At 45.2% G+C, this 22,012-nt stretch overlaps 1 protein-coding gene across 1 annotated transcript in view; it reads right to left on the minus strand.

Annotated features, from left to right (window-relative positions):
* Positions 1-22,012, minus strand: part of SLC5A10 (solute carrier family 5 member 10) — a 217,596-nt gene that overhangs the window by 184,202 nt on the left and 11,382 nt on the right. Inside the window, exons 3-5 of the mRNA XM_077449433.1 lie at positions 18,899-19,003; positions 14,985-15,044; positions 7,468-7,572 (exon numbers count right to left, since the gene is read on the minus strand). Of these exons, the coding sequence (XP_077305559.1) occupies positions 7,468-7,572; positions 14,985-15,044; positions 18,899-19,003 (270 nt within the window). The remainder of the gene's footprint in view (positions 1-7,467; positions 7,573-14,984; positions 15,045-18,898; positions 19,004-22,012) is intronic.

Here is a 22,012-nt window from a genome sequence, read left to right on the forward strand (position 1 = left end):
TGCATATTAGCTCATTATGCCTTTGCCTTGCAGGGTCTATTTTTAATTTTTTTTCCCCAAGGCTTTACTTCCTCTTTAAGGCTCTTGACTTCTGATGGTGGGACGGTTCTTGACATCTGATGTAAGGGGAGGTGGGGTGCTCTGGATATCTGCATATAATTATTAAATTGGGTCGCACACCACTTGCATCAGAAAGAGTAGATACAGTCGGCCCTTTGAAGGGAACCATAATGCTGATGCGGCCCCTAAAGTGTTTGTTAAGCCTGTTATTTAAAACTGCCAGCCTCTCTATTAGAGGCTGGCTTACCACATGATCCTTTCTAAAAATGAGCATTGTAAATAGCTATTTAGAGCTGTCTTCAGGCCCATCACATGACCCGCGGCTATTCTTCAGCTCCGATACATAGCTACTGCAGGATGGACCATGATCTCCCTCTGACATGAGCCGGGGAGATCACGTTGCTGCTTGGCTCCTCCCACAGAAGACCTGTCTCGGAGCTGTAAAGCAGCCGTGAGTCACCTGACCGGCCTGAAGACTGCTCTAAATAGCTATTTCCAATGCCCGTTTTTAGAAAGGATTTACATAGTGTGGTATGCCAGCCTCTATTAGAGGGGCTGGCAGTGACCATTGTAGTTTTTTTTTTATAATAAGCGGCGGGAGGAAGAGCGGAGACAGAGACAGAGAGGGAGCTGACAGGCAGGAAGGAGGGGGTGAGGGGGAGAGAGAAGAGTAGAGCAGGGAAGCGTATGACGGAGGGACGCACTCTGACCACGGTGGTCAGTGCTCAGTAGCCATGGTTATCGTGGTCAGTATAGAGAGGGCATACAGGAAGTGGCAGGTTCAGGGAGGTTTTTTTTATAGTTTAGAGGGGGGCAGATTACACAGCACAAGCACTGTGCTGTTTAACCACTTCCCACCCGGCCAATGCATATATACGGCCGGGTGGGAGCCGTCTACTCCTGACAGGCCGTTCAGGAACGTCCTTCAGGAGTAGCGGGATCGCACGCGCGCGCTCGCGCAGCGGCGCGATCCCGATGTGCTCGTGTCACATTAATGAAATTGAGTTTGATGTCCCTGGTTAAACCCTTGCAGTGCACTGAAAATTTAGTTTTTTATGTAATTTCTGGTGTTGGGCTGTAAAAGTATACAACATGCTGTATAGAGTTTTTTCACACAGACATAAACTTTAAACCACTAAAATGCAAATCACTTCTTTTTGTCAGACTTTTTTCTGCCAGCATTGCACGTTTGTGCAGTTTCCTGCCTGCTCTAGATCTGGTTTCCTAAATGGCGCAGTACTCTGGTATGGGACAGTGAACTCATGTGAAGTGTTTTGTGCTCCTCTTTGTATTTGTGCACTTCATTGGACAATGGCCACCGCCAGAGCTTTTGTTTACAGCCTCTGAATACTTCAATCAGCTCTCAGCTCTGCAGACACAACATGTGACAATATTATGTTCCGCATACAGATAGATGACAGGCGTGCCCTGGCCTCCAGCAGGCAATAAAAGGCATCTGAATTCCGCAGCAGGGCGTGAGAGGACACCCCGAAATAACACAAAGAGGGAATAAAGAGATGATCACTTTGTGCGAGGATGAGATGTAAACAGTGACAGGTCACACAGTGTTATAGGCAGTGTCATAGTTAGGTCAGCAGATGTCTGTACTGTACAACCTGACCCAATATGGCTGACAGCACACAGGCATTGTTCAACATAATATATAAGTAGAATGGCCCAGGTCTAATGGTTTACAACAGGAGGCAAAAGAAGCTTAACTACTTCAGCCCCGGAAGGATTTGCCCCCTTCCTGACCAGAGCACTTTTTGCGATTCGGCACTGTGTCGCTTTAACTGACAATTGTGCGGTCGTGCGACATTGTACCCAAACAAAATTTATGTCCTTTTTTTCCCACAAATAGAGCTTTCTTTTGATGGTATTTGATCGCCTATTTTTTGCTCTATAAATAAAAAAAGAGCGACAATTTTGGAAAAAAAAAAAACACAATATTTTTTACATTGTGCTATAATAAATATCCCCTAAAAATATATAAAAAAAACATTTTTTTCCTCAGTTTAGGGCGATATGTATTCTTCTGCATATTTTTGGTTAAAAAAAAATTGCAATAAGCGTATATTGGTTTGTGCAAAATTTATAGCATTTACAAAAATAGGGGATAGTTTTATGGCATTTCTATTATTATTTTTTTTTTTATTAGTAATGGCGGCGATCTGTGATTTTTATCATGACTGCGAAATTATGGCGGACACATCGGACACTTTTGACACAATTTTGAGACCATTGTCATTTATACAGCGATCGGTGCTATAAAAATGACACTGTCAGTGAAGGGGTTAACCACTAGGGGGCGATGAAGGGGTTAAGTGTGTTCTAGGGAGTGATTCTAACTGTGGGGGGATGGGCTTCAACATACATGACAGCGATCACCGCTCTCGATGACAGAGAGCAGTGATCTCTGTCATTATGACACTAGGCAGAACGGGGAAATGCTTTGTTTACAAAGGCATCTCCGCATTCTACCTCCGTGACACGATGACCCGGCGGACATCGAGTCCGTGGGACCCACGGTCATGGACAACGTGGCACACGTGCACCCGCAGTGCCACTTCTTAAAGGGGACGTAGCTGTACGCCCTCTTGCCCACTCGTGCCATTCTGCCGATGTATCTCGTCGTGCAGCGGTCGGGAAGCAGTTAAAGTGGAACTAAACCTAACACACATACATCATACACATATATATATATATATATATATATATATATATATATATATATATATATATATATATATATATATATATATATATATAGATATATAAATAATCAAAGTGAAAAAAATTATGCAGCAGGCTAGTCCATATTGCTGAAATGTCATTGCAGCAACTCAAAATGGTACTCAGTGGTTTGTATGCTCGTCACGTGCTTGTATGCATGCCTGACAACTTCGGGGCATGCTCTTAATGAGAGATGGTGTCCTAGGGTATTTCCTCCCAGATCTGGACAAGGACATCACTGAGCTCTTGAACAGACTGAGGTGCAACATTGGTGTTGGATGGACCAATGCATAATGTCCCAGTGGTATTATATTGGATTTAGGCTGGACGGGCATGGGGCAATTCAATGGTATCAATTCCCTCATCCTCCAGGAACTGGCTGCATACTCCTCACCACATGAGACCGGGCATTGTCATGCACTAGGATGAACCCAGGACCCACTGCACCAGCGTAGGGTCTGACAATGGGTCCAAGGATTTCATCCCGGTACCTAATGGCAGTCAGGGTGCCATTGTCTAGCCTGTAGAGGTCTGTGCATTCCTCCATGGATATGCCTCCCCAGACCATCCCTGACCCACCACCAAACCGGTTATGCTGAATAATGTTACAGGCAGCATAATGTTTTCCACGGCTTCTCCAGACCCTTTCACGTCTGCCACATGTGCTCAGGGTGAACCTTCTCTCATCTATGAAAAGCTCAGTGCGCTAGTGACGGACCTGCCAATTCTGGTGTTCAATGGCAAATGCCAATTGAGCTTCACGGTGCCAGGCAGTAAGCACAGGGCCCACTAGAGAATGTTGGGCCCTCATGCCACCCTCATGAAGAGTGTTTCTGATTGTTTGGTCAGAGACATTCACACCAGTGGCCTGCTGGAGGTCATTTTGTAGGGCTCTGGTAGTGCTCATCCTGTTCCTCCTTGAACAGTGGAGCAGATATGGGTCCTGCTGATAGCCTAAGGACCTTCTACGGCCCTGTCCAGCTTTCCTAGAGTAACTGCCTGTCTCCTTGAATCTCCTCCATTCTCTTGAGACTGTGCTGGGAGACACAGCAAACCTTCTGGCAATGGAACGTATTGATGTGCCATCCTGGAGGAGTTTGACTGCCTATACTTCCGCTATGAATGGCCACAGTGAGCAAGTGTGTTCATTTAGAAAAGGAAAGGGCTGGTAACTTGCATATTTATTAGCCCCTTCCCCTGCTCTCCATCCAGAAACATCCCCCACAGCAGCTGGGGGGAGAGGAGAGGAGGGAAGCCAGCAGGACTGCAGGGCCAACAAGAGGGAAGGGGAGGCCCGGGCAGTAGGAGAAATCACCACCGCACATAGTGATTGGGGTGTGCCTAGGCACACCCTCTGCACATGCTTATGAACAGGATTACCTTTAGGGTTAGGGTTAATTTTAGGATTAGTACTAGAATTGTAGGTTACCTTTAATTTTTTTAATTAGCACTAGGATTTGGGTTAGATTTAGGGTTGGTGCAAGCATTAGGGTTATTTTTAGGGCTGGGGTTACCTTTAGTGTAAGTGCTGGGATTACCTTTGTCGCGCGACCGCGCAATTGTCAGTTAAAGCGACGCAGTGCCGAATCGCAAAATGTGCTTTGGTCAGGAAGGGGGGTAAATCCTTCCAGGGCTGAAGTGGTTAATAAATGTGTACTGGCAAAGAAGTATGAGCTTTCTTGGGATTTAGTGGCTATGAGACCAATGGCAATTGCGTAGCACTGGAACCATATGTGGTTTATAATGGCTTTGATTAAGTAGAATGGGAATAAAAATTTTTGATTAGACATAAACCCATCAATAAATGAATACGGTTAGAAAGATAATGCAATGTTAGATTTTAGGAAGGGCTTTCCAGTTTTTGTTACAATAAGAAAATGTTGTCAAAGAGATGTTAACTGCAATCCAATGAGTGTTTTGAACATCATTAACATTTTATAAGTTTATCCCTGTGCAGCAGTTTCACTCACCAATGTCAGTTATTTTTTATAGTTTGTCCTACAGCTCCCTACAGTGGTCAGGCAAAGTACTGCATTTCTCGTAACCATATGAAACCTTGACATTTCAACCACTGGAAAGTACTAAAAACTATTTGAATAACTACGATAGCTACCTAGCTATCACATTTTAGCTCTTTTTTTTTTAACCAAATCCTTCACAACTGTCCTGTTTGGACTAATGCAAAAACCTTTATAAATAAACGTGCTATTTAAAGCAGAATGGTAGTAAAAAAAATAAAATAAATTAAAGTGTAACTTTTACTGCAATACTTTACTTTAGTTTGAAATAGTTTTCACTTAGATACTTTTCCACCACTAGATGTCCTCAGTCTTCCAGGTTGAATGATGGTTTCAGGCTGTCATGGGCCCACCTCCAACCTGTGCATTGCCAATGATTGGAGAAGCAGCACAGTGATGAGCTCATTTCTCTGTCACTCTGTTTTCACATCCTATCAGCATGCTTTTTGTCAAAACATGAACTGATTGGCTCATTGTGCCGTTTTTTTTTTTCCTCTCACACTATGGGCTCTGTACAGCAGAGGTCCCCAACCCCTGGACCGTGGTCCAGTACCGGCACGTGGCCTGTTGGTGGCCGGGCTGCGCAGCCGGAGGTGAGCAGTGACTGTGGTCTGACCGGTGTGTGGCTGTGTCACTGAGTGTGTCTTCTCCTGGGTCCCCCCCCCCCCTCCTGCCAATGTTAAAATGTCAGCAGGGGGTGGGAGGAGCTACAGAGCAGGAGACTTTCATATTAAGAAGTGGGCAATTCCACGTTCCCTCCAGATCTACAGCTCCTCCCAAACCCTGCCCTGGTGATAATTTAACATCAGTGGCGGGGGGGTGGGAGAAGACACGTGGCTGAATCTGCCCCTACCCTGCCACAGGTAGGACTGTACAGGGGAGGCAGATGCTGGAATGAGTAAATGAGAGAGGAAAGGGGGGAGGGAGGCATGGCTTCAAGGGGCATTGTGACGGGGGGGGGGGGCTGTGATTGCAATGGGCACTGTGACGGGGGCTGTGATTGCAAGGGGCGCTGTGACGGGGGGCTGTGATTGCAAGGGGCGCTGTGACGGGGGGCTGTGATTGCAAGGGGCGCTGTGACGGGGGGCTGTGATTGCAAGGGGCGCTGTGACAGGGGCTGTGATTGCAAGGGGCGCTGTGACGGGGGGCTGTGATTGCAAGGGGCACTGTGACGGGGGGCTGCAGTGTAAAGTGACACTGCAATCATTACAGTGTCTCTTTACAGTGCAGTCCCCATTATATCACAGTACCCCCTTTACTGTGCAGTCCCCATTACATCACAGTACCCCCTTTACTGTGCAGTCCCTGTTACAGCACAGTACCCCCTTTATTGTGCATTCCCTGTTACATCACAGTGCCCTTTTACTGTGCAGCCCCCATTACATCACAGTGCCCCTTTACTGTGCAGTCCCTGTTACAGCACTGTGCCCCTTTACTGTGCAGCCCTGATTACATCACAGTACCCCCTTTAATGTGCAGTCCCCGTTACAGCACAGTACCCCCTTTATTGTGCAGTCCCTGTTACATCACAGTGCCCCTTTACTGTGCAGTCCCCGTTACTTCACTGTGCCACTTTACAGTGCAGTCCCCGTTACATTAATGTGCCCCTTTACAGGGCAGCCCCCATTACATTAATGTGAAGGGGACTGAACTGTAATGGGGCACTCTAATATAAAGGGGGACTGTTATGTGAAAGGTTAGAGAGGACACTGTGGGACTGCTTTAAAGGGGGAACTGGGATGTAAAAGGGGACTGTGAACACTGTAGAGGTGGGTTGCGGTGTGAAGGAGGGCTAAGGGCAGACTCCATGAACATCCAGTCGCCCGCCCAAACAGCCATCACCAGTCCCTGGAGATATTGGCTGACACGAAAGTGTTCCCTGGTACCAAAATGTTGGGGACTGCTGCTGTACTGGGACAGCAAGTTGATAGCGGCTGAAATCCAGGTACTTACACTAATATACATTTAATGATATGATTATTACAGAGCTGAATTAATTTGTGTATTTTACATCAGCATTATGTATTAGGCTACAATCATACTTGTGTGTTTCGGGAACGCATGCAAATTCATACACTTTTCCCCAATGCATGAAAAAGCACAGCTCTTTTGCAGATGTGGGACAGTGCCATTAATTCCTTATGGCACCTCCACACATCATTCTAACATATGTGCGTTTGCGTGTTCCAAAACACATAACATTAAAGTAGAGTAAGGAATAAATAGAATTTCTATTAGGTTTTTTTCCACCTGTGGCTCTACCAAGTTTTTTTTATTCCTGTGACACCAGGACAAGAGATTAAGGGAACAGCAATTACCATGACAGGAAGGCTCAGATAGTTAAAGAAAAACCCCTCAGAGGATCTAACCTTTCTGCACCCTAAAAAAAAAACTTTTTTGATGCTATGACCCCATTAGAAAGATTTCCCTTCACTTCCTGTCCTTCCAACCCCTTATCACAGAAGGTAACAGGAAATAGTGACGGAGGCTCCAATCATCTGCAACAAAGTGTTGCCATTTTAAAAACATTTCTCATGAACCTTTAATTCACTAATCACTACTCCAGATCTCTTCTGAAGAGATAGGTGTAAATGTCCTTTACACATGGACTATCCCTTTAAATGACTTGCTGTTGGCGGGTGGGGGGGATACTTACTGAAATTTTGGTGAAGACAGACAGTAACAGAGACAGTGCGGATAGGTACATCTGTATCCTCTCTCCACCAAACCTCCTTTGCAAATACTCTGGCATGGTAACAATCTATGGAAAGGAAAGGATAACGTCATCAGCTGTTTATCGCAACAAATTTATATTATATAATCATACTGGCAGTATGCTTCACAATAAACTGGTCATTTCCCCATACACAGAAAAAGAGAAACATTTGATCTATTCATAAAAACATGGCAACTGAATCAGGTCCTTGACATAAATCTCTGATAGTTTTCCTATGTGTTTATAAAGTAGTGACTATACCAGCACATTTCTCCACTTACTGCTGCCAGTGTACAACACATCATGTACCACAAACTGCTTACACTATGCTATACATTACATTCCACAGTCTACTGCATAGTTTACACTATGCTATACATTAGATTCCCAAACTGCTGCACTGCGTACCCTGTGCTATACATTATATAACCTAGACTGCTGCACTTTGTACAATGTGCTATACATTACATTATATAACCCAGACTGCTGCACTTTGTATGATGTGCTATACATTATGTAAGCCAGACTACTGCACTGTGTACCCTGTGCTATATGTTATATAACCCAAACTGCTGCATTTTGTATGATGTGCTATACATTATACAACCCAGACTGTTGCACTTTGTATGATGCGCTATACATTATGTAAGCCAGACTACTGCACTGCATACCCTGTGCTATACATTATATAAAACAGACTGCTGCACTGCATACACTGTGCTATACATTACATAACCCAGACTGCTGCACTTTGTAAACTGTGCTATACATTATATAACCCAGACTGCTACACTTTGTACGATGTGCTATACATTATATAACCCAGACTGCTGCACTTTGTACGATGTGCTATACATTGTGAAACCCAGACTGCTGCACTACGTAACCCGTGCTATATATTATATAACCCAGACTGCTGCACTGCATACCCTGTGCTATACATTATATAACCCAGACTGCTGCACTGCATACCCTGTGCTATACATTATATAACCCAGACTGCTGCACTGCGTACCCTGTGCTATACATTATATAACCCAGACTGCTGCACTGTGTACCATGTTCTATACATTATATAACCCAGACTGCTGCGCTGCATACCCTGTGCTATACATTATATAACCCAGACTGCTGCACTGTGTACCCTGTGCTATACAATATATAACTCAGACTGTTGCACTGTGTACGCTGTGACATAAATAACATCCCCAGAATTTCCGCACTAGATACAATTTTCTATATACATTCCATTTCTCATATGGCTGCTCTATGAACTCTGTGCTATACATTATGTAACTCAGACCCCTGCATTGTGCACACTATGCCATATTTTACATTCTTTAATCTGCTGCACTAAGTAAACAGTGCTATACACATATAAAATCATATTTGCCAGCCTTTCGGACCTGACAGACCACTAAACTCACAATATTGAATCCCGCAGACCACTACCATGAATTTCATTTGCCTTATACACACAATGCTCCAGCTCTCTGCCCCCCTCCCCCTGGATCACATTGCTGCCTCATACACAATGCTTCTGCTCTCTGCCCCCCCTCATCATTGGATCTCACCTTCGTATCCATCCATGTGCTCAAGCTCCATGCTCCCAGTCACAGTCAGTTCAGCATTGCCATTGGAGGTCCCCTGCTTCAACTCCCAATCTCTGCACTACTCCCAGTGCCTCCCTCTGAGTTCACAGGAGCCAGAACTACAGAGGGGGCATCAGGTATCAATGCGTGCTGAGAGCATTGACTGTCATTGAAAACAACACTGGAAACAACATTGGGCCGTATACATTCGCCACAATGTTAATTTGCGGGCGGGAACCCCTGGGGACCACCAACATTTTCTCGTGGACCATCAGTGGCTTCAGGGACATATTAATATTTTGTATTCAAAAGTGTAGCTCTAGGGACATTTTCACAACCATTAACCTGGTTATTCCTAATTCTTCTGGTGGAAATTTTTTTTGATGTTTACAAAGGTCAGTGGCTCAAGCTATACACCAGGATTCACTAAGTGTATACACTTGTCTTTGTACTCCTCACCTGGTTGCCACCACACACGCTTGACACTATCTGAACCAAATTAATTTACCTTGGTCTCATCAGACCACAGGACATAGGGGGTTAATTACTAAAGGAAAATCCACTTTGCACTGAAAGTGCACTTGAAAGTAAAGTCACTGTAGATTCGAGGGGGACATGCAAGGAAAATAAAAAACAGCATTTTAGCTTGCACATGATTGGATGATAAAATTAGCAGAGCTTCCACTCATTTCAGATCTACCCCTTATGCCGCGTACACACGTAGCAGACTATCTGGCGGACTTAGTCTGGCGGACTTTCCGCCGGACTGTCCGCCGGACTTTCCGAACGAGCTACTTGCCCACACAGGGCACTTTTTCAGCGGACTAATACAGCGTACTAAGTCCAACGGCCTATCCGCCGTACTTTTGAAATGAACAGACTCGCCCACACACGCGGAGGAAAGTCCGCTCATTTTGAGCGCGTCTCCAGGTAGCCGGGCCCAGCGAAGGAGGCGTCGCTGGCCCCGTCACCTGGTATGGACTTAAAGGGGAACCCCCCCCCAGGTCCATATCAGACCCTTATCCGAGCACGCTACCTGGCCGGCCAGGAAAGGGGGTGGGGACGAGCGAGCGCTCCCCCCCTCCTGAGCGCGTGCCCTCAACATGGGGGGGTGCCTTGGGGAAGGGGGGGCCACGCGGCCCCCCCACCCCAAAGCACCTTGTCCCCATGTTGATGAGGACAAGGGCCTCTTCCGGACAACCCTGGCCGTTGGTTGATGGGGTCTGCGGGCGGCTTATCGGAATCTGGGAGCCCGCTTTAATAAGGGGGCCCCCGGATACCGGCACCCCACCCTATGTGAATGAGTATGAGGTACAATGTACCCCTACCCATTCACCTGTGAAAAAAAGTAAAAAAAAACACAACATACAAGGGTTAAAATAGTTTATTGCACAGCTCCAGGGGTCTTCTTCCGTCTTCGGGGATCTTCTCGCCGGACTCCTCCGCTATCTTCTGCTCTTTTGCTAGCTCTTTTTATTAAAGGGGGCTCCCGGATTCCGATAAGCCCCCCGCCCGCAGACCCCGACAACCAATGGCCAGGGTTGTCGGGAAGAGGCCCTTGTCCTCATCAACATGGGGACTAGGTGCTTTGGGGTGGGGAGGGCCGCGCAGCTCCCCCTTCCCCAAGGCACCCCCCCATGTTGAGGGCATGCGGCCTGGTACGGCTCAGGAGGGTGGGGGGGTGCTCGCTCGTTCCCACCCCCTTTCCTGGCCGGCCAGGTAGCGTGCTCGGATAAGGGTCTGATATGGACCTGGGGGGGACCCCCACGCCGATTTTTCGGCGTAGGGGTTCCCCTTTAAGTCCATACCAGATGACGGGGCCAGCGACGCCTCCTTCGCTGGCCCTGGCTACCTGGAGACACGCTCAAAATGAGCGGACTTTTCTCCGGGCGGAAAAAGTCCGTTCATTTCAAAAGTACGGCGGACTGGCACACACACGGCCGGATTGTCCGCCGAAATGCGAGTCCGGCGGACAGATTGGAGTGCAAAAATACTTTCTTAGTCTGCCGGACTTTTGGGTAAAAAAAAGTCTGCTGGAGCCCACACACGGCGGGATTTCCAGTGAACTTGAGTCTGCCGGAGTTTTCCACCGGATTATTTGATCGTGTGTATGAGGCATTAAATTTAGAGTGACTGCACTTCCAAGTGCACTTTCAGTGGAAAGTGGATTTTCCTTTCGTAATTAACCCCCACAGTTCCAACAATCCATGTCCTTAGTCTGCTTGTCTTCAGCAAACTGTATGCAGGCTTTCTTGTTCATCATCTTTAGAAGAGGCTTCCTTCTGGGATGACAGCCATGCAGACCAATTTGATGCAGTGTGCGGCGTATGGTCTAAGCACTGACAGGCTGACCCCCCCACCCCTTCAATCTCTGCAGCAATGCTGGCAGCACTCATATGTCTATTTCCCAAAAACAACCTCTAGATATGACGCTGAGCATGTGCGCTCAACAACTTCTTTGGTCGATCATGGCGAGGCCTGTTCTGAGTGGATCTGTCCTGTTAAACCGCTGTATGGACTTGGCCACTGTGCTGCAGCTCAGTTTCAGGGTCTCGGCAATCTTCTTATAGCCTAGGCCATCTTTATGTGGAGCAACAATTCTTTTTTTTCAGATCCTCAGAGAGTTCTTTGCCATGATGTGCCATGTTGAACTTCCAGTGACCAGTATGAGAGAGTGAGAGCGATAACACCAAATTTAACACACTTGCTCCCCATTCACACCTGTCACCTTGTAACACTAACGAGTCACATGACACCGGAGAGGGAAAATGGCTAATTGGGCCTAATTTGGACATTTTCACTTTGGGGTGTACTCACTTTTGTTGCCAGCAGTTTAGACATTAATGGCTATTTTACATTGTAGCAAAGTGTAATTTCTTCAGTGTTGTCACATTAAAAGATATAATAAAATATTTACAAAGAGGTAAGGGGTGTACTCACTTTTGTGAGATACTGTAATGCCGTGTACACACGAGCGGAATGTCCGACAGAAAAAGTCAGACGGGAGCTTTTCATCGTATATTCTGAACGCGTGTGCGCCCCATCTGACTTTTTACGTCTAAAATTCTGACAGACCTAGAAATAGAACAGTAGTTCTAGTTGTAATTTCTGATGGAATCAATTCCTATCGGGAAAACCGCTCGTCTGTATGCTGTTCCGACGTACCAAAAACAACGCATGCTCTGAAGCAAGTACGAGACGGAAACTATTGGCGACTGGCTATTAAACTTCATTTTTCTAGTCCCGTCGTATGTGTTGTACGTCACCGCGTTCTTGACGGTCAGACTTTGGTGTGATCGCGTGTACGCAAGACAGCGGAATTCCGTCAGAACTCCGTCGGGAAAACCTTCAGAGTTTATTCCGACTGGAAAACCGGTCATGTGTACATTGCATAACTGAAGAGAAGTGACTTCTCAAATCCCCCCCAAAGCCCCCACAATTTTTTCAGAGGGGCCGTACACAGGTTTAGTCGAAGAGAGAAAGCCTGATGGCAAAATGCATCGCCTGTACTCTCTCTTTAGAAAATAATAATGCTCTGTGAATCCTCTGTTACAGGTGCACCCTATAATAAATGTTACATTTGTAAAATAAACATCCTATTTAAATAGTTTCCTAGAATGGCGGAAAAATGGAAGTTCACTTATTAATGATATTGGCTAATTTGATCCTCAAGGATAGAATTTATAAATAGGTGAAATAAACTTATGAAATAGGGGGAAATAACAGATAACTAACCAATTTGAACCTTCATATACAGTACATACAGTATAGGCCCCACAAATTGCTTTTCAAGTTGCTTTACCATAGATCTGCCACTAGGTGGCAGTGTCCTACCACTAATTACTAGCAATCTGTCGTCAGAAACCAGATTATTAAACAAGGCATATATACTTTATTAGGACAGAATTATTCTTGCTCAGAGCAAGCAAGCTTTTTTTTACATTTTCTTTAACAGTTTTTTTTAAATTTTTTATAATGCACTAGAAAAATGAACAACCATCTGAGTGGTGGCAGCTGTCATGGACAAAACCTTGTGACCTAATGACGTTTGTAAGGTCTGAAGCCAGGAGTGCAGCACACAGTAATAACCAGTCAGTTAGCATTTTCAGTAGGAGCTCAATTATAGCAGCCCTTGTATTCCTCTCATGACCAGTTTACTCTAAAACCCCAGCCAAAACTTTGAAATTAGCGTTGGCCGGAGCAGTGAAGGATTAAAGCCTCTGCCAGGTTTTTATTGTTGTCACCTGTGTTCCTTAAGACCCGTACACATATGATTGGAAATCCCACTAGCAAAAGTCGGATGAGAGCTTTTGGTTGGAAATTCCACCCGTGTGTATGCTCCATCGGACTTTTGCTGGCGGAATTTCCGCCAGCAAAAGATTGAGGGCAGGTTCTCTATTTTTCTGCCGGAAAAAGTTTCGATTGGAAATTCCAATCGTCTGTACCAATTCCGATGCGCAAAATTTCCTACGCATGCTCGGAAACAATTCGACGCATGCTCGAAAACAATTCGATGCATGCTTGGAAACAATTCAACGCATGCTCGGAAGCATTGAACTTAATTTTCTTGGCTCGTCGTAGTGTTGTATATCACTGCGTTCTTGATGGTCGAAAGTTCAGAGAACTTTTGTGTGACCGTGTGTATGCAAACCAAGCTTGAGCGGAATTCCGTCGGAAAAACCATCCAAGTTTTTTCCAACGGAAACTCCGATCGTGTTTACGCGGCATAAGCCTATGTTTAGATGTGCAGCTGTTATTATCACACCTCTGAAAAGTGATAGATTTTCAGAGTCCTACATGCAGTAATAAGGCAGTATGTTGTCTTTTCACCACTTGCTTTAACCCTTAAAAACCTGCACCACAATCCTGTGCTTCATGGCCCCATTCACTATGCGGTTAGGGGTGGTGGTAAAAAATGCAGCTCAACCATATGTTTTAACATATGGGTGGTAAAAACGCAGCTCAATCATATACCCCCCACCCCATCTGCAAGTGTAAAGACGTCCTAAATGGCGCACCATCACAGATCGCTTTTCAGGGGTGCAACAATAATAGTTGCATGTCTAAACATGGTCTTGAGGAACAGCAATAACCACTACCGCACCGCAAACCTTGCCCGATTGAAGGGATCCTGGTCAGTGGCAGTACTCCCAAATGAGAAAGGGGGAATTATTTTTGCCGTGGCCGTGAAGCAAATCATCCCAGCCATGGCATGCGTACACCCTCATCTGGCTGCATTGGGGGTGGTAACAACATACCTCCCAACTTTTTGAGATGGAAATGAGGGACACCTATCAGCAAAAGTATGCAGGCATAGGACACACCCTCTGCCACACCCCCTTAAAGGAGAATTTTACAAAAAAACAAGATTAGTTAAACCCACGATTGTTTTTTTTACCACTACTATTCCTTTATATTGGCTTTTGGAATTTACAAAAGCAGCAATTTAGAAATCAGATGAAAGGTTTAGCACTGGAAAACACTTTTTGATAGATAAAAAGTGCATTTTATATACATCTATATAGATCAGACCAAAATGATCGACAAATGAGGAGGAATGAGGGACTTTGCTCCAAATAAGGGACTCAAAATCAGGGACAGTTGGGAGCTATGGGTAACAATGTGGCTGCTTTTATCCCCTGTCCCTACCACCACTGCAAGTCTAAACAAATGCTAATACAGAGATTTTCCTTCATTTCCTGTCAGAACAGGCAGGAAGTGACACCAAGTTACCCCCACATTTCTCGCCCTCGTGTCACGAGGACAGGAACGGAAGTAAAATCCCCCAATAAGATCACAAACAGAAACAGATACCTGATATAAATCGCAGCTCTTCTCCACTACCAGCTATGTATGAGTACTTACCCCAGAGGAGATATAAACCGGCACAAAAATCCACGCCAACGCTAGTAAAATATATGTGGCCTGAAAAGACAGAATATTCCATTATTAGAAAAGATATACAAAGGAAACATCGGCCTGAAGGAGGGACTGTTCTGTTGTCTAGATCAGCCAATCACATGCTTCCTTTCATTTGCCTAACTGTCTGGCATACAAATATGAAAGCTGGAACCTGTTTACATTTTATGAGCATCCCTTTGGGCCCATTCACAGCTTGGTGCCCTGATATATCGCATAAGCGCATGTCGTGCATTAACAGGTTTTGCATTAAGACAGCGACATATAAGGCGGAACGTTACCGTGCATTCTGGTGTGCTGCATTGCATGCACTTTCCATTAGTGCTTTGGGGTGTCATTGAAAACATGCTGACACATGTAATGCCTATAAATGCACGTTGCTTATGACGTTTGCATTACTGCAACACAACTGTGTAAATAAGACCCATTCTTTTTATAGTAACATAACATGTATAGCCTGTTGCCCATAGCAACCATTCATGTTTATTTTTTCCCAAAAGCAGAAGCATGAACCTTCTTTGGTTGCTACAGGCAACAGACCTGTTTCCTTGGTTCCAGTCAGTCAGGGCCCATTTATACATGTGGCAGTGCTTGTCGCCCCTCTTATAATGGATCCGTGGTGCGAGGTTGCAGAGTGGTTCACTTGAATGAGCCACGTTAGGTGGTGGTACCACCTGCCAAATGTGACATGCTGTTTAACTTTTGCTGAGTCTGTGGCATGGGCACAGCCCCGGGCTGCCATGCTGTGCTTAAGTTTGTGGTCACTGGTCAGGGGGCAGTAAAACTTCAGCCACCCATGTAAATGAGCTCTCGGACTCTGTTAAAGTGGAATACACCTAACTAGCCAAGTCATGACTTTTTACCTCCTCCATAGCAGGGGTGAGCTCCCAAACACTGAGCTCAGAGCTACTATATCAGGGGAAAGAAAGAGCATGTGAGAGAGTCTGAATCAGAGAAAGCTTGCTACTGTGATGGTGGAGCCAGGGGCGTAACTATAGGGGGTGCAGCAGTCGCGACCGCAACTGGGCCCTGTGATGCAGGGGGCCCATGCAACCCCCTCTACATATGGCAGGCAGCAGCATAGGCAGCTAGCACACACTATTACATACCCCCTTCATATCCCCCTGGGGACAGGGATCCCTTCTCACCTGGGGGCAGTAACTTCATCTGCCCTGGAGAAAAGGACCTCATCTCTTCTGGGGACGGGGACCCAATCTTGCCTAGGGACAGTCCCCCAATGGGGCACCTAAAAATGTTTAAAAAAAAAATAAATAAAAACTACTGATACCAGTGGTGGAACTACAGGGCTCACAAAGGTCATACCTTTGACCACGCCCTGGAGTTCCACCGCCGGACTTGGAGGGAAGGGCCCTGGCTGGGGTTCAGGGGGGCCCTTCATGGTTTCTTGCTTCGGGGCCCTGAAGGTTCTAGTTACGCCACTGGGTGGAGCTGAGCAGTAATGACTAGGCCTCACTTAGTTAGCAACATCCTAGGAGTATTCCAGTCAGGCTTTGGGAGGTGTGTTTGCTCGTCTACAACTATTACAAGGGCATTGTCAAACTTTAGTCAGAGATGCACAGTTTGTTTTTATCTACAGACACCCCTTATCTGCATAGACAGTTTTTTTTTGTTTTTTTTTGTAAAGGTGAAGTAATCCTTTAAGTCGGGTTGATGAGGGCACAAATTAGCATGACAGCAACTTTTTCACAGGTTTGCGATTGCTAAAACTTTTAATGATATTGTGTTCAATTATGCAAGCATTTGATGCTTAAGTAGTTGCCGCCCTCGTTCTGGGCGACGTCATATGCGGGGGCACGCAGTGTAGCGATCGCGGCCACGCCGTGTTGCTAGGACACGGCGCAACCCCGATCTCTGTAAAGAGCCACGTCCGCGGCTCTTTAACCATGTTATAGGCCGGGTCCAATCACAGCCGGTCACATGTAAACATGGAGATGCCGGTAATCGTCGCTCCCCGCCTCACACTGACAGAGTATGTGGCGAGCAGAGGCGATCAGCGGCATCTCCACGCAGGGGGACATCTACACATGTAATCAGGGCACTGATCATCAGTGCCCTGGTTACAATATAGTGCCAACAGTGTCACCAATCAGTTCCCACCTTTGGCAGAAATCAGTACCCGCCAGTGGCAGCAATCAGTGCCCACAAGTGCTACCAATCAGTGCCCATTAGCGATGCCAGTCAGTGCTGGCTATTAGTGCCGCCTATCAGTGCTGCCCATCATTGCTGTGGATCAATGCCCATCAGTGCCACCCATAAATGCCCATCAGTGCCCATCAGTACCGCCTATCCATGCCATCTATCAATGCTATCTATCAGTGCCCATCTGTGTCGCCTATCAGTGCCCACCAGTGCCGTCTATTAGTGCCCATCAGTGCCACCTAACAGTGCTAATCAGTGCCACATATCAGTGCCACCTATCAGTGCCCATAAGTGTGGCATATTAGTGCCTCCTCATCAGTGCCACCTAATCAGTGCCCATAAGTGCGGCATATTAGTGCCTCCTCCTCAGTGCCACCTAATCAGTGCCCATAAGTGGCGCCTCATCAGCACACATCAGTGAAGGAGAAAAATTACTTAGTTGCAAAATTTACTGACAGAAACTAAGTAAAAAAATTAAAATTTCCAAATGATTGATTTTCTTTTTTTTTGTAAAAAATAAAAAAAAAACAGCAGTGATTAAATACCACCAAAATAAAGCTCTACTAGGGGGTGTAAGTACGCTGTAGGCAAGTGGTTAAAGGGATAGTTCACTTTTACCACAAAACTCCCTATGTAGATAAGGGGTGTCTGTAGATAAAAACAAAATGTGCAGCTCTGACTAAAGTTGAATAATTCTGCCACACAAAGTGCCACACATGCTCTGAATCAAGCAGAAGAGCCGCACTGGCTATTGAACTTCATTTTTCTCAGCTCGTTTTACGTCTTGTACGTCACCACGTTCGAAATTCCAACAACTTTGTATGACCGTGTGTATGCAAAACAAGTTTCAGCCAACATCCGTCGGAAAAAAGCCCATGGATTTTGTTGTCGGAATGTGCGATCGTGTGTACGCAGTATTACACTACTACTGCTACTGTGTTCTATAGCATCCTTCTATGGAGCTACCCTGTTTCCCTGAAAATAAGACCTAGAGTGATTGTCGGTGATGGCTGCAATATAAGTCCTAGTTAAAGTCCTTGTAGGTCTTATTTTCAGGGTAGGGCTTATTTTTGGGGAAACAGGGTAGGGCTTATTTGGGGGGTAGGGCTTATATTGCAGCCATCACCGACAATCATGCTAAGTTTTATTTTCGGGGAAACAGAGTATATGTAGGAACATCTGTTCGTTTCAGCTCCTGGACTTAGTGCTGGAGACATTGACAGCCAGGGGTTCCAACATAGTGCTAGGGAGGCCCCTAGGAGACAGTGAAACCGGGCACCATTTTAAAACAGCACCAAGGACTCAAGCTGTGAAAGGCATCTGCAGGAAACAGCACTCTACTACAAAGGGCCTTGACACGTTTCGCACTTCAGTGGATGTGCAAAACTCAAAAAAGCCATTCTATAATTTACGGCTGCTTTCTCTAATTTGTTCTACAGCAGGGCCAAGACTGAGATCCTTGGCTGCTACAAGGGAGGTATCGTTCCAGATTTTTAGTTATTTTTTGCTGCTCACTCATCCAACATTCACAGGCAGCTCAGTGCCATCTTGGCTTGCATGTTACCAGGCATTTTATCAGCCCGGGCCAGTAAAAACAACATTGACTACTATTGTTATGATTAGAACAGAGATAAGAATATTGGCATATTTTGCAGGGTGAGCGCCATCCCATCATGGTACTTCTCCCTCTGTTCTCTTACATTCCATTCAAATCCAGCCACCGCGATGCCGCCTGCTGCTCCAGTACCCGCCAGTCCGATAAACAGCCCGGAGCCCTCGCTGCTGGCAAAGAGGGACGCGCCAATCTGACATGGTGTAAAAAAGACAGAAAGACAGGTATAAGCCTTCCTCGTTCCAATCCCAGATCATGATTTCTGTATAAACTGCTCTCAATGTTCTCAGGATTAGGTTTTCTTTCACTTTTGGCACTCATGAAATGACTGTTATTTACACCAGGGAACCGACAAACATGTATAGTTCACTTGTGCTAAAATTAAAGTGGTTATAAACCTCTGACATGAAATATGAACAAAACATATTCTATAGTGTGTACTTGTCTCAATCCAGAGAACCAAACGTCATTTCTGTCTGCTGTTTCATTCTTCTGATATCGTCATGAATCACTTCTGACAAGTTTTCCTGACACCAAGAGAAAAAAGGTGACAGAGGAGGCATCTCCAGCACACAGTCTGTGATTGACAGCCTCAGCTCTGTTCCTATGTTACATAATTACATAGTAGGTGAGGTTGAAAAAAGTCCAACCTATGTGTGTCATTATATGTCAGTATTACATTGTATATTCCTGTATGTTGCGGTCGTTCAGGTGCTTATCTAATAGTTTTTTGAAACTATTGATGCTCCCGGCTGAAACCACCACCTGTGGAAGGGAATTCCACATCCTTGTCGCTCTAACAGTAAAGAACTCTCTACGTAGTTTAAGGTTAAACTGCTTTTCTTCTAATTTTAATGAGTGACCACGAGTCTTGTTAAACTCCCTTCCATGAAAAAGTTTGTGGGGTCATTAGTATGGTATTTGTAAATTTAAATCATATTCCCTCTCAACCGTCTCTTCTCCAGAGAGAATAAGTTCAGTGCTCATAACCTTTCCTCATAACTAATATCCTCCAGACCCTTTATTAGCTTTGTTGCCCTTCTTTGTACTCGCTCCATTTCCAGTACATCCTTCCTGAGGACTGGTACCCAGAACTGGACAGCATACTCCAGGTACGGCCGGACCAGAGTCTTGTAGAGAAGGAGAATTATCTCTGGACTTAATCCCCTTTTTAATGCCAATATTCTATTTGCTTTGCTTGCAGCAGCTTGGCATAGTATAGATAGATTGCATTCATATTTTTGCCACCCAAATGCATTATTTTACATTTTTCTACATTGAACCTCATGTAGTTGCCCACCCCATTAATTTGTTCAGATCTTTTTGCAAGGTTTCCACATCCTGCGGAGAAGTTATTGCCGTGCTTAGCTTAGTATCGTCCGCAAATACAGAGATTGAACTGTTTACCCCATCCTCCAGGTCATTTATGAACAAATTAAATAGTATTGGTCCCAGCAGAGAACCCAGAGGGACCCCACTACCCACCCCTGACCTTTCCGAGTACTCCCCATTTATCACCACCTTCTGAACTCGTCCTTGTGTGAAAGTGATGTGTCCCTTCCTTCCTGTAAGCTCTTAGCTCTCCTCAGTGAATGTAACGTCAGCTGTTTTCTGAAAGCTCAGACAGGCTTCATACATTCTGGACTTTAAATGGATGTAGAGAAGAGAAGACTGCAGATAAACAGGTACGACGTATGTAGGAGGATTTGGCTCATCTTTGTGTATCACCTGAGACCAGTCCCTTACTAGGTATATGTATGAGTTTACAACCACTTTAAAACATTTTGGAACTTTGTTTATGAATATTCTTTAAGATTAAGATTAGAAAAAGAAGTGCTTATTAAAACTAAAAGTCTTTTTCCTGTATTTTAAATAAGTAAATAACCGCACATCAGAAAAAAAGCTTTGACAATGACTAGGTCACTGATACCCAAATACTGGAGAACAGACAAACTAAACTACTCGCACTTCATGAATGGAAAGAAAAAGATAAAATGTCTGATTACATTAAACTGTAAAGATTATACTATATAAACGCCTGTAATAAATAAATTATATATCCAAAAGATTAATACTGTTCTATTTCACAGAATTTGCAATCCCTGGCTTGAACATAGTGAGCATTTTCAGGCTCATTTAAATGGACTATTTGAGGTCTACAACATAAACTGCAACAAAATATTGCAAGATCCAGCGTTCACATTTTTCAAGCGCTGTGCACACAAGCATACAGTCTATTGGTTGCTAAGACTCAGGTGGCCATTGTCACCTAGTGCCCTTCATTGCTAGAACACAAGTGGCTTCTGCTGCCTAGCATCCTTGGTTGCTAGGATGCAGGTGGCCTTAACTGCCCAACATCCTTTGTTGCTAGGATGCAGGCAGGTCTTGCCACCAAGCATCCTTTTTTGCTAGGACACAGGCAGCTCCTAATTCCTAGCATTCTTGTTTCTAGGATACAGTCAGCCATTGCTGCCTGGTGTTCTTGGTTGCTTGTACACAGGAAACTACTGCTGCCTAGCATGCTTGGTTGCTAGAATGCAGGTGGCCATTACTGCTTAACATCCTTTGTTGCTAGGATGCAGGCAGGTCTTGCCACCTAGCATTATTTTTTTGCTAGGACACAGGCAGCTACTACTGCATAGCATTCTTGTTTGCTAGGATGCAGGCAGTCATTGCCGCCTGGCATCCTTGGTTGCTTGAACGCAGGAAGCTACTGCTGTCTAGCTTCCTTTGTTGCTAGGATGTAGGTGGCCAATGCTGCCTAGTATTCTTTTGTTTCTAGGATGCAGTAGCAACTTTTTTGTTAGGACTCAGGTAGCCATTGCTGTCTAGCATGAGCATCCTTTGTTGCTAGGACGCAGGCAGCTTCTGCTGCTTAGCACTTTTGGTTGCTAGGATGCAGACAGCCATTGACGCCTAGCGTTCCTGGTTGCTAGGATGCAGGAGGATTTTTCTGTCTAGGGACTTTGGTTCCTAGGATGCAAGCAGTCATTTCTGCCTAACATCTTTTGTTGCCAGTATGCAGAAAGCTTTTTCTGCCTAGCATCCTTGGTTGTTAGGACACAGGCCACCATTGCTACCTAGTGTCCTTTATTGTTAGGACACTAGGTAAATAGGGTACATTTGCCCTGTACACATGTAAACAGCACTGGCATTTACATGAATTCATAATAAAATACAGAATATGCTGGACCACGGATTT

Source organism: Lithobates pipiens, unplaced genomic scaffold (assembly GCF_037356315.1).
Source record: "Lithobates pipiens isolate NorthernLeopardFrog02 unplaced genomic scaffold, aLitPip1_a1.2 Scaffold_22, whole genome shotgun sequence".
Lineage (NCBI taxonomy): Eukaryota > Metazoa > Chordata > Amphibia > Anura > Ranidae > Lithobates > Lithobates pipiens.